The 15,871-nt window shown below is 35.3% G+C and overlaps 1 protein-coding gene across 2 annotated transcripts in view; it reads right to left on the bottom strand.

Moving 5' to 3' along the window:
* ZDHHC21 (zinc finger DHHC-type palmitoyltransferase 21) overlaps window positions 1-15,871 on the bottom strand; it is a 59,051-nt gene that overhangs the window by 3,075 nt on the left and 40,105 nt on the right. The window contains exons 7-9 of one of the 2 annotated variants that reach the window (XM_054727300.1): window positions 13,278-13,394; window positions 3,291-3,334; window positions 2,598-2,741 (exon numbers count right to left, since the gene is read on the bottom strand). In XM_054727300.1, the coding sequence (XP_054583275.1) occupies window positions 2,609-2,741; window positions 3,291-3,334; window positions 13,278-13,394 (294 nt within the window). In that variant the 3' untranslated portion in view covers window positions 2,598-2,608. Of the gene's footprint in view, window positions 1-1,876; window positions 2,742-3,290; window positions 3,335-13,277; window positions 13,395-15,871 lie in introns of those variants that run through there. The other variant, XM_054727301.1, reaches the window with a different exon arrangement.

The raw sequence follows: 15,871 nt of genomic DNA, 5'->3' as shown, positions 1-15,871 counted from the left end.
TATATATATGTATATAAGAACATACACAAATGAAGCTAACTAGTCATCATTTTGTATGAACTATATGTGTCATCATAAACAGGAACACATTAATTTTCATAAAATATAACAGCCTTGCACATACACTCCCCTAAGCTTGTACCTCTGCTAGGTTCAGAATTTGGCCATACAATTTACTTGTGGGGCAGTAAGTCTCTAGAGCCAGTATAATTACACCAATTAGCCAAAAGAGGGCGCAGAGAGAGCACTAGAGTTCATGCACTCCCTAGGAAACTACCCGCTGGTTTTTCTCAAGTTGTCTAACAAAGGCTAAACCCACAGTTAGGAGTGCTAATTTGAGAATGCTGAAAATTAAAGCACATGTATATATAGATATACCTTAATATAAAATCTTATATAAATATATTGATATGTAGCATTTCTCCATTCAAACAAAAGAAATATATGCCTTGCCTAGTGTGCTAGTTTGTATTCCAGTACCAGGAGAATCAGGTACAGAGGGATCAGATTAGTGAGGGTATAAAGAGGAAAGAGAATGTGCCCAAGAAATGGTAAATCTAAGAAAAACAAAACCCTCTTAGAGTGGGAAAGGGACCACCTCTGGTTCTCATTACGGAGGCAGAAGTTGGCTCTAAATACCTCCCAGATACCTTTCAAGGTAACTAGTACTACTACATGAAGTGTAACTGTGCCTTTAAGGGATATAATGCTCTTTAAGGGATCTTCACTTCATACTTCGCTGTTTTCTCAAGGTCCAGTTAGTAGAGCTATCAATTGAGATCTATCTGCATTATCTATACATTACTTCCTTATAACAGTTCCCCCATCAGGCCAAATTTGGTCAGTATGTTACCTTGCACAGAACCCAACCCATTTCCATGACATGACATACTAATTTTGTGGTTCATTAAGCTCTACAAATAAATTTCTCATATTAAATTCACTATGCATTTTGTCAGCACCAATACATATTTTCATCTGCCACTTCTATACTTTTAAATAATAAAGCATTATAATCAGAACATGTAAGACATGGCACTTATATTTCTGAGAACAGCTAATTCTATTCTTTTAGAAGATAGTTTCTGAAAGAACTAACCACAGTATAGTTAACTGGCTGATATGGCAACTTTCTGTTTCATGATTTCTTAGATGTGACTACCTACCATCAAAACTAAGTAAAAGGAAACTACTGATATGTTCCAAGAACAGTAGATCCCTTCAATGTTCTTTAAGATTCAAGAGAAAGACTGTGAGCACATACATTTTCAAAAAAGATATATGGATTTTGCAGTATTCTAATGGAAAAAAGGCTAAAGCTGATTTTTTTTTCCTCTTAGTATGATAAAGTTCTTTTTATACAAATATTCTATGCTTTCCAAGAGACCATCATTGTTAGCAATTTAAATTTGTGTAAGGCTAATGATAAATGTAGATCATTATATTTTCTTATTTTAAGGCTATTTCCTAACATTAGCTACAAAAAAAAGGTCTCTCAATCCAAATTATAGTTGGCCCATTAAAATTTAAATTCAATTTGGCTGATTGATTGTAGGTACACAAAAGTTATTTACTTTTACTAGTAATTTCCTATAGATTTGTTTCAGGAATACTTGGCCAATATTTATTATATATAAACCTTCATTGTGTAATTTTTAGATCTACTAGAAGGTAAATAAAAGCAAAAAGTATATATATTTTTCAAAAGCACAATATTCCTCTTTATACTGTACATTATATATTTTCTAGTTATAGTAGCATTTTAAAAACACGCATTCTGGTTTAACTGCACTAGAAAAGGTATCTGTGGAATTATTGCAAATTCTCTATCCATTTGCTCACCAAAATCTTAGGGTAAAATAGGAATACATGCCCACTTAATCAGTTTTCTCCTTGGAACAAATATATTAACAACAATCAATACTTACAACAGTACAAGGAAAAGAAATGGAAAAATTAACATGGAAAAACATTTAATCTTTCCTTTAACATAAGGTAGATAGTTGGTGCTTTATTTTAGTGGTATTTTTATTTTGTTTTTGAAGAGAAAACATTAGAAAGCTACTAAGAAAACACTGCCCTTTTTCTGTTGTTCAATCCTATGCTGCATTTGCAGCATATATAAAAGTATTAACATATTTTAAACTGTACTTGAAAAAGAAATTTCACATATAAGGTGTAAAACCTTTTGTAAAAGCTGAAGAATTAAATTCAGATTTGATTAGTACTGCTCAAGAGTGAAAATTTTAAATAAACATCTGAAAATTCCCATAAATTAAAATCTGTAATATTGTCAGTGCTAAAAGAAATTATGTACAATTATTTCATCCCAATCACTGCCTTTTGAGTTTAATAACAAAAGCACTTTAAGAAATCCCCATGGAAAGCTAATTTGAAAGTAAACATGCTTTGAAACTTAACTATAGATCTTGTGTTAGTCCCACAACAGGATCAAGATCACTATTAAAATAAAGCCTGGGGCACATTATGATGCCTAAGATTGGTGGGTGGATTTTAATTGACTTGAGGACTGTCATCGTTCTATTATCAGAAAACCTGTAACGCATTTCCAGCATGGAGGACCCATCTGTGCCCACCATCCATCTGTTTAGACGTGATTGGCAAAGTGGTAGGGAACTCGCAGTGGTTGCCTCTGCCTGAAAGGAATAAACCACAGGATCTTCCAACGAGTGCCAAAAACTTCTGAGAAGGTCTGCTGCCATGGCTTTCGGGGCCTCGATCTACAGAAGACAGCATTATTAGTGAAAGACAGCACTCCCATGGTGCACTTCAGTCAGCTAAAACAATACAGGTTGGCTGGGGATCCATTACAGGACTCTGATGAATTGTGTCCCAGCATCACAAATACAGCTTTTCTTTCATTATGGCATGCAGCTGAGTTTTAACTCTGGAGAGCAGATATTGTATCTGTGTCGTCAATCAACCTACGGCAACTTTTGAAGCTGAGGAGAATCTCAGTATTAACAGAATGTGTGTCAACAACACAGTAGCAAATCTCTTTTGATGTACTTTCAGGACAAATAATTTAACTTACTTTAGTGAGACAAGTAACAAGAATGATCAGTACTTATTTTGTATGAAAACTAGCATAGCTAGAAGACCCCAGATGTAAGACTGGGTTATGCCTGCCTAGCTGAGGCCTTAGACAAGGCTCCAAGAAAAAAAAACATCATTCTATTATCTTCCCTCTACATGCATACATTTTTTCAAATGTGGCCAGTTGTTTCCATTTTTAATAAGAACTCTATAGACTTCACTTTTATACTTACATTTCTTCACAACAGTTTGACATCTTTTCAATAGATGTTGTATCCTATTAAAAATTAAGAAAAATACTCAGAACAAAGTTATTAAGGCTTTATTCTATATTAATTTTTAATGTTTTAAAATCATATCCACAGAATATTCTGAAGACTTAAACAGTTTATACATGAGTAAGACGATTTCTAAAATATCTACAGACATTGCTGAAATTCCTTGGAAAAAAACAGAATCAAAATTACATTGTACTCCCACTCCACAAATATTATTCAATTACAAAACCTCACAAAAACTGTAGGAGTATCACTTCATTAATGTAATATTTTTTATTATACTTGCTTCCTTGACAATTCTTTTAAAAGTCCAGTATCTATTTTTAATTCAACTGCCATGAATATGCATTAAAAAATAAATAACAAAAATGACAAATGAAAGGCACTAACGCACAGAGAGCCAAAGAGTGCTGCTGGGCTTGCACTTCTGAGAAGACACAGATTCAACAAGGCCCCTGCACCTGCCACACCACAGCACCCAGTGCTCTGAAAGTGAAGTGGGCTCATCAGAGTCCTTTGGTGAAAAAACAATTTCCTTTTTTCAACAGAAAAATCAGCCCCTTCATAACAATACAATTTCTTATTATATGCTTTATATAAGGCTCTAACGAACATATAAGAAAAACAAGTCAACAAACAAAAGGTAGTTTCCAGACATGCTGGTTCAACTCATGTTAACGGAAGATCCATCATTAGATTGAGAAACTGATTATCTAAATAATAATCAAAACAAAGTACATAATCTTAGTTTAGATATTTACATTTTAAATATACTTTAAAGTAGTATAAACGAAAACAGCTTCTTTTAAATGTACCAGAAAGTTACAGAAGTTCTTCTCCTCTACTAGCTTGCTCACATACGGCAGGTGGACTGTACTGCTATTAAGCAGTACTATTCCTGCCAATAGTTCTGGTTTCAACTGTAATCCCAAGAACTTTTTTGGTTGTAAAACTTTCCTCCAATGAAACTAATAAAAAGCACCTTCAATTTAAAAGACTCTTTATATAAGTTACATAATTAGCGATAATATTAATTTCTTACACATGAACAGTAGAATAACTACAGTTAGCCCATATACAGAAAAAAAAATAATCTCTTTTTTTAAGATGTCTAAGTAACCAATAACAGAATTTTATTTCCAGATTACCTAGGAATTTGGGACAAGACTGCAGATTAGCTACATACTCTCTATTCATTGGTTTTCCTATTATGCTTTGAAATTCATGATATCCAATGATAATTCTACCTATAATGAACCTTTCTTGGTTCTGTTGCATAATTACCTCAAAATAATATTTTACTTTGTGAAAACACAGTCTGCAAATACATGACAGCATTGATTAGGGGCTTAAAGGAAAACTGAGCCTCTGGTTTCACATCTGTATAGAAAGTGACAAATAATTTAAATGGTGTCTTAGAACTGATGGGTGACAGGTTGTTCCAAAACAACTGAGATAGTTGTGCACAAAAACAAAAAGATAAGAAGTCAAGTGCTATTAGTTAAGGTACATATAAATGGACTAAAATTGCAGTTGTGGATAATACTTAAAAAATGGAAACTACCCCTAACCGGTTTGGCTCAGTGGATAGAGCGTCGGCCTGCAGACTGAAGGGCCCCAGGTTCGATTCCGGTCAAGGGCATATGCCTTGGTTGTGGGCACATCCCCAGTAGAGGGTGTGCAGGGGGCAGCTGATTGATGTTTCTCTCTCATCGATGTTTCTAACTCTCTATCCCTCTCCCTTCCTCTCTGTAAAAAAACAACAACAATAAAATATATGTTTTTTAAAAAGGAAACATTTCAGGATAAAAAAGCAATTACAAGATCAGCCTAATATTACAGAAAATTTTTACTATGTAGAAATTTACAACCTGATTACAACTTTGAGGATCTTATTTGTGGCTATAAAAGCATCAACTTTGCCCTAACCGGTTTGGCTCAGTGGATAGAGAGTTGGCCTGCGGACTCAAGGGTACCAGGTTCAATTCCAGTCAAGGGCATGTACCTTGATTGCAGGCACATCCCCACTAGGGGGTGTGCAAGAGGCAGCTGATTGATGTTTCTCTCTCATCGATGTTTCTAACTCTCTCCCGCTCCCTTCCTCTCTGTAAAAAATCAATAAAATATATTAAAAAAAAAAAAAAAAAAAGCATCAACTTTGCCTGGCCTGCGTGGCTCAGAGGTTGAGTGTCGACCTATGAACCAGGAGGTCACGGGTGGATTCCCAGTCAGGGCACATGCCCAGGATGCAAGCTCACTCCCCAATGGGGGGTGTGGAGGAGGCAGCCAATCTGATTCTCTCTCATCATTGATGTTTCTCTTCTCTCCCTCTCCCTTCCTCCAAAAATATATTAAGAAAAAAAAAAAGAATCAACGTGAAAGACTTTGGATTTAGACTTCCTATGGGAAAAGCTTTTTAAGTGCTTTTGACATCTTTCTAGAATCTGGTTCAAGAAAATAGTAGACTACTGCCTATTAAGTCATCATAAACAGATGGTTATTTTATCAGAGGATGGGACATTTATCATGACTTTATGAACACTATTAGTGAGGGTAGACATAAACGCTATTTTTTCCTCTAGAAATAGCAAATGCTTACCTCTCTGAAACTCAGCTATCCTGAATCATGTTATGATATAAGAAAAAAGTACAGTTTGTATGTGAACAACTAAACATGTCACAAAATTTTGCACTGACATTTGCACACATACTCAGAGCAGCAGAATTTATTATGCTATCACAGTCATAAGCACCACAGAATCAGCAAACTAGAAAAGAAAGAAGTTACTATTGGTTGGAACATGGAAAACCATAAGCTATTTCCAATTGCCAAATCAGATTTGATATTCTTTTTTCTGCTTATAATGCAAGGAAATATGTAATATTATAGGGAAAAACACACAAAGACTAATTAAAATAGATTTTGGTGCACATAACTTATTTCATTCAATACAAAAGATTCAATGCCTTTGGTGGCCATCAGAAAATGACAAATAAGATAACTGCTATCCTTATGGAGGAGTATAAATATAAATTATTAATTATTAGCTACTAGAGGCCCGGTGTACGAAATTCGTGCACTGGAGGGGGTTGTCCCTCTGCCCAGCCTGCACCCTCTCCAATCTGAGACCCCTCAGGGGATGTCCGACTCACAATCTGGGACTGCTGGCTCCTAACCGCTTGCCTGCCTGCCTGCCTGATTCCCCCTAACCGCTTCTGCCTGCCAGCCTGATCTCCCCTGCCAGCCTGACTGACACCTAACTGCTCCCCTGCTGGCCCGATCACCCCCAACTGCCCTCCCCTGCCAGCCCGGTCGCACCCAACTGCCCTCCCCTTCAGGCCTGGTCACCTCCAACTGCCCTCCCCTGCAGGCCTAGTCACCCCCAACTGCCCTCCCCTGCCAGCCATCTTGTGACTACATGGGGGTGGCCATCTTGTGGCAGCCATCTTGTGATGATGTGGGGGTGGCCATCTTGTGAGGGTGTGAGGGTCAATTTGCATATTACCTCTTTATTATATAGGAGAATATGTAAAATTCAGCTATCCAGAAAAATTCATTCTTCAAGGAATAATATGAAACATTTTTATTTTATGCTCTCTACAATCAGAATATCTATTTCCAGAGAAATATTTATGTTTTGATTATGGTCTAATGATCAAACAGCTAAGACTTTCTTCAGCCTGCATAACTAAGAGATATATGAGAATGCTTTCCTATTTTTAGAAACTGAAAGTTTATTTTCTAAAAAAAAAGAAAGAATAAACTAGAAAAAGCAAGACTTATAGAAATGTAGGCCTTACTTATATCAATCAATACTATATAATTTTCCTGATGGCTGACCTTACCCTAAGAAATTATCTTTCAGACTCAGCCTAAGAAAATATGATTATTAAAAAAAAAAAAAAAAAAAAGCTGTATCCTAACTACTAAGATTATATCTAAAGTGAAGGGGAAAAGTTCCTAGCAGAAAATAAGAGGGAGGTACTCATTGCCTACTAGAAAAGTTAGGAGGGGGAGGGGCAAAGAGGAAGAATTTATCACCAGAAGTTTCCTGGTTGACAGACCTGAGAATTTAGTCCTCTTGAAATAGATACTTTGATGATACAATCCATCCAACTAGCTTATCCTGCTTTGAGTTCATTCTCACCAACACTTTGCCATATATGTTGTCATAGGGCAGAAGAATGTAGAGTCCTTGGACACACGTGACAATCTGGTTTATATCTATAACTATCACTTTTAAGTCTGGAAGCAAGAATCACTGCTTCTCGGCCTCATTAACTCTGGTAACATTTTCAATTGTAATAATTGCACCTTGGATAAACTTAGCTATGCTACTGCCACTGCGCAAAACTCAAAATGGAGTCTCTAGACCTGCCAAACTGAAGACTTGAAAAAGTAAGAACATTCTATCAGAAAACCTCCCCGAAGACAATTCAATCTTACCTCAGTCATCGCCTGCACTCTTTGCTCTTATTATAGGTCTTGTCCATGCCTTTAACGCTGTTGTACATACCTGATTCTGTTGATTTAAATTGAACTAATAAACTATTCAAAAAAATTTTCAGAACTAGAGATTGTATACCTGTTTTATTTATTACTAATTTCTACTAATTCTAAGATAAACTTTTGCTTGGCTTTCTAGCACCTCTGATCCACATTCGGATAGCAAAAAGCTCATTTAACTTTGCATCTTCCATAGCATCTACCAGTATATATTGTTCAAAGTGAGTACTGAATATATGTTTGCAGCACTAAACTAACTGAACATAGACAGAAATAGCATGATTCCTTAATTTTAATTTATATCAGCAGTGCAAAGAGAAAGCATTTCCTGATACTATCAGCTCTTTCCCCTCCTCTGAAGCTAGAACTCACGCTATCCCTCATTTGAAATAAATGGTTCTTTAGGCATCCATCTCCAACAGAGGGCCAGCTATATAGTTTATTAGAAATCTGAAATTCACATAAGGATTTAATCAATCATGGAACTAAAGTGAGAGGACAGGAGATCTTACATGTATATAGTCACTGAAAATCTCTTTCCAAAATAATTCCCATACTCCTTTTTGGGCTATATAAAACCTTAGGGAAGTTACTAAAAGTCTGTATATCTCAATTTTCAAATAATAATACTTACCTCATAGGTCTTTTACAGTGACTAAAGGAGTTAATATACGTTAGAGCCCTTAACCCTTTGCACTCGCTTGCTTTTTTCTCGATTCCTTTATTCTACTCGGGATTTAATTTTTTAAGTACCCCAGATTTTACAAAGCGCAGCAGTAGAATAAAAAACTGGAGTTTCTTTTCATACAAACTTATTTATTTGGATTTTTTTATATTTCAAATTATTGATACATTCAAAGAGTAATTTTAATCTCTATAATTTTTCATGGTGTGATATTTTTTGAAACATTCACCCACATGAAGACCTGGGTTACATTCACATGTTTCACAAATATAAATCATCTCTCCTCTTCCTCCTTTGATTTTTCTGTTAGAACAAACAACACAATCTTTGTGATTTTTGTTGGGGTGAGGTGTGATTATATGGAGCTTTCCATCTAAACGTTGCTCTAAGTTAGTGGATAATAATCTACCCCTGGAAGTTAGTGTACCATCTCTGAATTCTCCAACAAGATCATGTACTAGTTTCCTAATAAATTTCACATGCGTTATCGGTTTTTCATTTTTTCTTTTTTGGCATCAGTTGAGACGGCATTTACATTTTACTTGTCCTTTCATGCTAATGAAACAAGAAAAGATACTGGAAAAATAGACAAAAATCCCCGTTCCCCCCGCGGTGAAACTACGTGTCGAGTGTGGCTCGACATACAAGCTGCTACCGATGCTAACCGTGTCGAGTCACACTCGACATCCGAGTGCAAAAGGTTAATAACTACTCAATAAATGGCGGTCCTCATTCTTATTTCATATTGCCTACTAAATACTTTCTGAAAATGCTTGGAGATACAGTATCTCAATTATATCAGGATGCAATTTTTAAAAATTATTTTTAAATAAAAGCGTGGATTTTATCATAAAAGTTAAAATGACCAGGACTGTGGGAGACTATGTTAATAAAATCCAATGTCCGCAAGGGACTTATAACCTAGTTGAAAACCAAGTACTAAGTACATAAGCCAAGATTCATTTACTCATTAACCCATCTATCAAAAATTTACTAAGTAACTATTATGACATAGTCCTTAGCATCAGGAGCTTACAGGCTAGTGAAATCAGTCAAGTTTACAAGAAATAATTATACAGAAACACGGAGGATGCCAGAGAGGATGATTACACACACTAATATATTGTATAAATAAGCCTTACACTAAGTACTGGGAACAGCTGAAAAATTATGTTTGTGATCAGCACATAAGGTTAACTACTCTTACATTTTTAATACAAAATTATGCTTTCAGTAAGATTTTTGGTTATCAATAGAAGATGAGCGAATGTGCTCCTTTGGCTGGGACATGGGGAGTAACTAACCTATTGATGGAATATGACAAAGAGAAGATCTACAAGTCACTGTTTTCTTCAATCCTATAATGTTTTAGTCATATTAAAAACCAATGTGTGGAAAATTGCAAGTAAAAGGAAAACTCGTAAGTGTTTAGCTTCCTAACCAAATAAGAAAACATCTATTTAATCACTCAAGCAATTAGTAATGCTTTAAGAAAATTAAAATGCACTATTCCCCTACACTATTACACAAATAGGTTTAAATTGTTTTCCATATATGCAATGCTGGTTTGGAGTTGAGTAAACCAAACATAATTTGCACAGAGATTGTACTGAATGCTGCTAATTCACCTCATTGATTCAGTGGGATACTTGGCAAAATTTAACTATAAGGATTAATAATCTCAGAACTACATTTCTGGGTATATATAAAAAGGCAGGTAAACCCACTAACTGTCTGCTAATGAGAATGTTATTTAATAGATAATCTCATTTAAACTAATTTAACATTGTGAACATAGATACTTTTCATTGCATATCATAACCAAGTTAAAATTAAGTTACCCCTGCATTGTAATTCTTTCTGTATTTATTTAGGTAACCATGAGCCAGTACTGGGGCGGGGTGGGGGAAACACATTTTCCCCTTTTAACTGTAAAAGCTTTGCTTTAAGCTACCTTTAGTAATTCAAGCAGAGTCCAACAATAGTACCTGTGAGACAAAAGCAAAAGCTCAATTTTTTCTTTGAGAATTTAAAGCCTTTTACAAAACTGCCAGTAAATACATCTTCCCCACCCTACCCCAAACCTCACCACAACTGAGAAAAACACTAAGCTCCAGAGACCCCACCAAAAGCTTAATCTATTACATAAACTCCACGGTGCCCAGAAAACAAAAATGCTTGTATACAACATTCAGAGAAACTGTCAGAGCACTGTCACACGTACAATAGCTCACTGTCAGAACCTCGCCAGAAGAGCTGGGCCAGCTGTTACTGCACTTCTTGATTAACTCTCTCCAAGCCCAGTGACTGGAAACATGACTGACACAATCACCCAGCACCATGAGTATTGGTGGTTGTCAGATGGACACTATTCTTGGCTGTGTGTGAACTACTGCTCAATAAGAAATTCTGACATCAATTACATTAATAACTACCATCACTATCCATTTCATTCAGAAACAGGGAAAAAAAAGACTAAACAGTCTAAGAATAATTAGAATAATCTGTTCCCTTTAAAGTTGATTGCTCTGAAAACACTTTAACTTCAATATTAATTTTAGTAAAAATATACAAGCACATATATTTAAATCCTGTTTAAAATCAAAACTAAAAATAATCAAAGATAATCCTTTAAAATTGGGCTTAAGATCAGTCTAGTCCACAGAAACATCTGGTTGTGTTGACTTCTAACCTTGAAAATGAGATTAGAAATCCACTATTTTTAAATTTAAGTAATTTCTAATTATTTTATCTTATTTGCTAAATTTTGTTAAAAATAGCAGGAAATGAATAACAAACACAAAACCCCGTTAATTTAATTATAAGCAAATCTTTGTTAAAAGCATTTTAAAATTAAAAGGGTGTTAATTTTCACATATGAACTACAGACTGGAAATTCAGTCCGTTAAATCTGAAGTCCATTAAATTGAGGTCTGCAAAATCGAGGGTTTACTGTAATTGTGAATTACTTTATGATTGAATTACTACTCATAAGCACTTTATTATGAATCACCAACGTTAGTGTATTTTTTATTATAGCCATCCTAGTGTGTGTAAAGTCAAAACCTCATTATGGTTTTGATTTTCATTTCCTTTATGACTAATGGTGTTGAGCATCTCTGTATGTATTTATTGTCCATTTGTATATATGCTTTGAAGAAATTCCCATGTAGGTCCTTATTCCATGTTTTAATTAGAATGTCTTTTTATTATTGAGTTATGAGTTCTTTATATACTCTATATACAAGTCCCTTATCAGATACATGATCTGCAAATATTTTCCCCCATTCTGTGAACTGTTTTCTCAACCCCCCCTCCCCACCCCCACTTTCTTAATAATGTCCCTTGAATCACAAAAGTTTGCAGTAAGTCCAATTTATCAATTTTTTTCTTTGGTCATTTGCACTTTTGGTGTCATATTTAAGATACTACTACCTAACCCAAGACTTGCTCCTATGTTTTCTTCTATGAGTTTTATAATTTTAGATCTTACATTTAGGTTTATGATCCATTTTGAGTTCATATATGTCCATGGTGTGAGGTAAGGGTCTAATTTTATTCCTTTGCATGTAGATAGCTAGTTGTCCCAGCAGCATTTCTTTGAAAAGACTTTACCTTCCCCCATTAAACAGTCTTGGCACCCTTACTGCAAATAATTGTCCATAAGTATATGTGTATACTTCAGATCCTCGATTCCATTTCATTTATCAATATATCTATCCTTATGCCAGTACCATACTTTCTTGAATACTATTGCTTTATAGTAAATTTTGATGTGTTTTTTTCTTACTATACTTTCTTTCACTGAATACATTCTGATAATCACTTAAGTTTTCATATATAATACATACATTATACATAGTATAATAATGAAGATCTTTTTTAAATTACATGTTTATTTACATATACTTAAATAGTCTCTATAGAATAAATTTGTAGAGAAAGGACTATGCATTTTAAATTTTCAGACACTGATAATTTGTCCTTCAAAAAGGATATAGCAATTTACACCCCAACCAATATATGAAAAAGTCTGTTTACCCTACATCTTTTGCAATGCCATGTATTGCCAAACTTTTAAGTTCTTACTCAATATTTCTCACACTTTTTGATCTTTTCTGTTGTGCTAAATCCCATTTAGCTAATATGTAGCCGAAACCGGTTTGGCTCAGTGGATAGAGCGTCGGCCTGCGGACTCAAGGGTCCCAGGTTCGATTCCGGTCAAGGGCATGTACCTTGGTTGCGGGCATATCCCCAGTAGGGGGTGTGCAAGAGGCAGCTGATCGATGTTTCTCTGTCATCGATGTTTCTAACTCTCTATCCCTCTCTCTTCCTCTCTGTAAAAAATCAATAAAATAAAAAAAAAATAGCTAATATGTACATGCAAAAAAATATTTAATTACTAATAAAATGTTTCTATCAGTAACTCCATTTCCTCAAAGCAATATTCTTTGTAATATAGAAAACAATAATTGCACACTGACCCTGATCAACAGGGGAAAGATTACTTATGGAGTCTACAGTTATATAAAAATATTTTATGCTAAATTTTAAAGGTATGATGAAAAATTGTATGTATACCCTCTACACTGATTATAACTAAAATTACAAAGGCTTCTGGAAATGGGGATAAATGACTCTGGGTAATTTTCCCCTCTAATTTCTAAACTCTCTGTAACATTTTAGAATTAAGTTCATACTTAGGGAATATGTTCATAAATATAATATTTTACATTAAAAATATACTTACTGTGATGATGCCAATTAGTTGAGTATAAAAGAGTCCAGTTATTCCAACTAACATAGTAATGCCCATAAAGGCAGCTAGTCTCATTATGGCCAATTCATGTCTAACAATGAAGAGGTCCTATAAGAAGAAAAAGTAAGTCTTAAAAACAATTCAATAAGTTACTTATATAGTTGCAATAATAATCAAGAATTGAGCCGTAACATTTCCCCCTTATTATCTATGTATTCATTTACTTATCCTCACCTGAGGCTATGTTTTTACTGATTTTATAGAGAAAGGAAGGTAGAGAGAAAAACCTCAATGTGAGAGAAATATGGGTCAGTTGCCTCCCATATGCAACCTGACCGGGGATCGAACCAACAACCCGGCATGTGCCCCAACAGGGAATTGAACCCACAACATTTTGTGTTGATGCTTCAACCAACTAAGCCACCTGGACAGGGCTCTCCTTATTATCTTAAAAGAATTACTCTCCTCCCTTTTAAGATGATTTCATTTAATCAATATATTTTGTTTTAAATTTCAAAGCAGCAAGATTAAAAATAGGATTTTACTATTCTATTGTGCCAAAAAACCTCAACCCAAAGGTTGCAAATCAGCCATGCTTTGTTTACTATTTATAGCAAAAAACCTCCAAAATACAAAACAGATGGTATAGAATCACTGGTTCCACAAAAGTAAATTTTACTATTGCACTGCAAAAACCCTTAAGATCAAGTGACCAAGAACCAAGAGATTATGTAGTCAAAATGGGGGGAGGGGGGGTAGAGTAAATTATAGCATCATATGGACAGTTCTCTTCAACCTCACTTCATTCATTCAACCATCTACTCACCTAACCAGCACTGCAAATACTCTGCTATATAGAAAAAATGATAAAAATATGGTCTGTGCCCTCAAGAAATATGCAGTTTATTCAGAGAGACAGCCCAACTTTGCAAAACACAGTATGATCTATAATAATAAAAGTGTAATATGCTAATTAGACCAGATGTCCTTCCAGAGGACCTTCCGGACGAAGCTGGGGCTGCGAGGGAAGCCCGGTTCTCGGGTGCCAAGAGGGAAGCTGGTGCCAGCAGCCAGGGAATTTCGTGCATAGGGCCTCTAGTATACTATAAGAGGAATGCATGCACAGAGGACTAAGAAAACATAAAGAAATGCCTCGATGGGAAGGGAAATGGAAATGCTGTGAAATAAAGTTGATTTTCTGGTTCAAGCATCAACGTAAGGGTCTTAAAAGTTACAATAAACAAAAAACTGGTAAAAAAAAAAACAAAAAACAGGAAAACGAGGGGGTAGCATTTCATGTGCCCTCACTGTTACCAACCAGATATGCAAGAGGAGTGAGAGAGAATGAAAGAACAAGACTTCCCCAGGAAACCCGTTATTGCTAAACTTTGATATAAAACAGCCACAGTGGATAAAAGCAAGAAATGAATGGGAAGGATCCCCCAAACATAACCAACCACACACTTTTATAATATTAGTTCAGGTTATGGTTTAAAGGTATTCTGGTAGCAATAATGAAAGCCAGGAGGCCACTGAACATAATGCATTTGCTTGAAACAAAAGAACTGATGTTTTCCTGTGTATCACAGTGATTACCCACCAGACTTAAGCAAAAATCTGATTCCACTCCCAAGTCACTCAATTCATTAGCCTGGAGAAACTTAAAATACACCAAGACACTTAACGTGGTATGTAATATTATATTAGGCAGTCATTTCAAAAGCTCAGTAAAAAGAGCCCACGCAGAATCCTTACAAACATGTAAAGAGAACAAGATGTGGCAACAAATGATTTTTTAAAAATTACATCTAACAAGTTCTGCTATTTGGAAACACAAATATGTTCCAACATGATTAAGCAATAATTTGAGCACAGCAAACATTTTTGTTTGCTTATGCATGATTTTACCTGTAGAAACCCTAGATGAACACAAAAAAACTACGGCCAGCTAAAGCAAGCCATATAGAAATACACAAAACACACACATACCTCCAGTCACTTACCAGCTACCTCAATTTATCATGAGCCACACTCAGCTACATCTGTTATTTCAACTTACCCTCCAATTTCAGGTGACCCGCTTCACTTCACAACAACTCACACACTGCAACCTTTCCAATGCCCACTTCTCCAAGAGAACTTTGGGTATCTTTTAGGGTAAAGTGCCATGTTCATTATAGTATTTATGTATTTCTTAAGTATTTAACATGTATAAAACTATGTTGCTGTTTCTATTAGGTTCCTACGCTTTTAAGCCTTTGCACTCGCTTGCTTTTTCTCGATTCCTGCTACCGATGCTAACCGTGTCGAGTCACACTCGACATCCGAGTGCAAAAGGTTAAGTGTCACTGACAATGTTTTTGAGTGTTGTGTCTCCAATTGCCTATAAGCCCTGTGGTTTTCACTGCATGATTTTACACAGTGGAGTGGATTTTAGGAATACAAAAACTGTGTTACAATAGAGCTTACTGTAATAAAAATATAATAAGTGACCAAATAAAATGCATCCTCTCTTCTCCCAGTGAAACAGACTTAAAATTTTTTTTGCCAACCAGAATTTGTAAATGTAGGGATGAAGATGAGAT

This window comes from Eptesicus fuscus, chromosome 15 (assembly GCF_027574615.1).
Source record: "Eptesicus fuscus isolate TK198812 chromosome 15, DD_ASM_mEF_20220401, whole genome shotgun sequence".
Classification (NCBI taxonomy): domain Eukaryota; kingdom Metazoa; phylum Chordata; class Mammalia; order Chiroptera; family Vespertilionidae; genus Eptesicus; species Eptesicus fuscus.
Note: the sequence above shows the minus strand (reverse complement) of the source record. Positions and strands in the feature narration are given on the sequence as shown.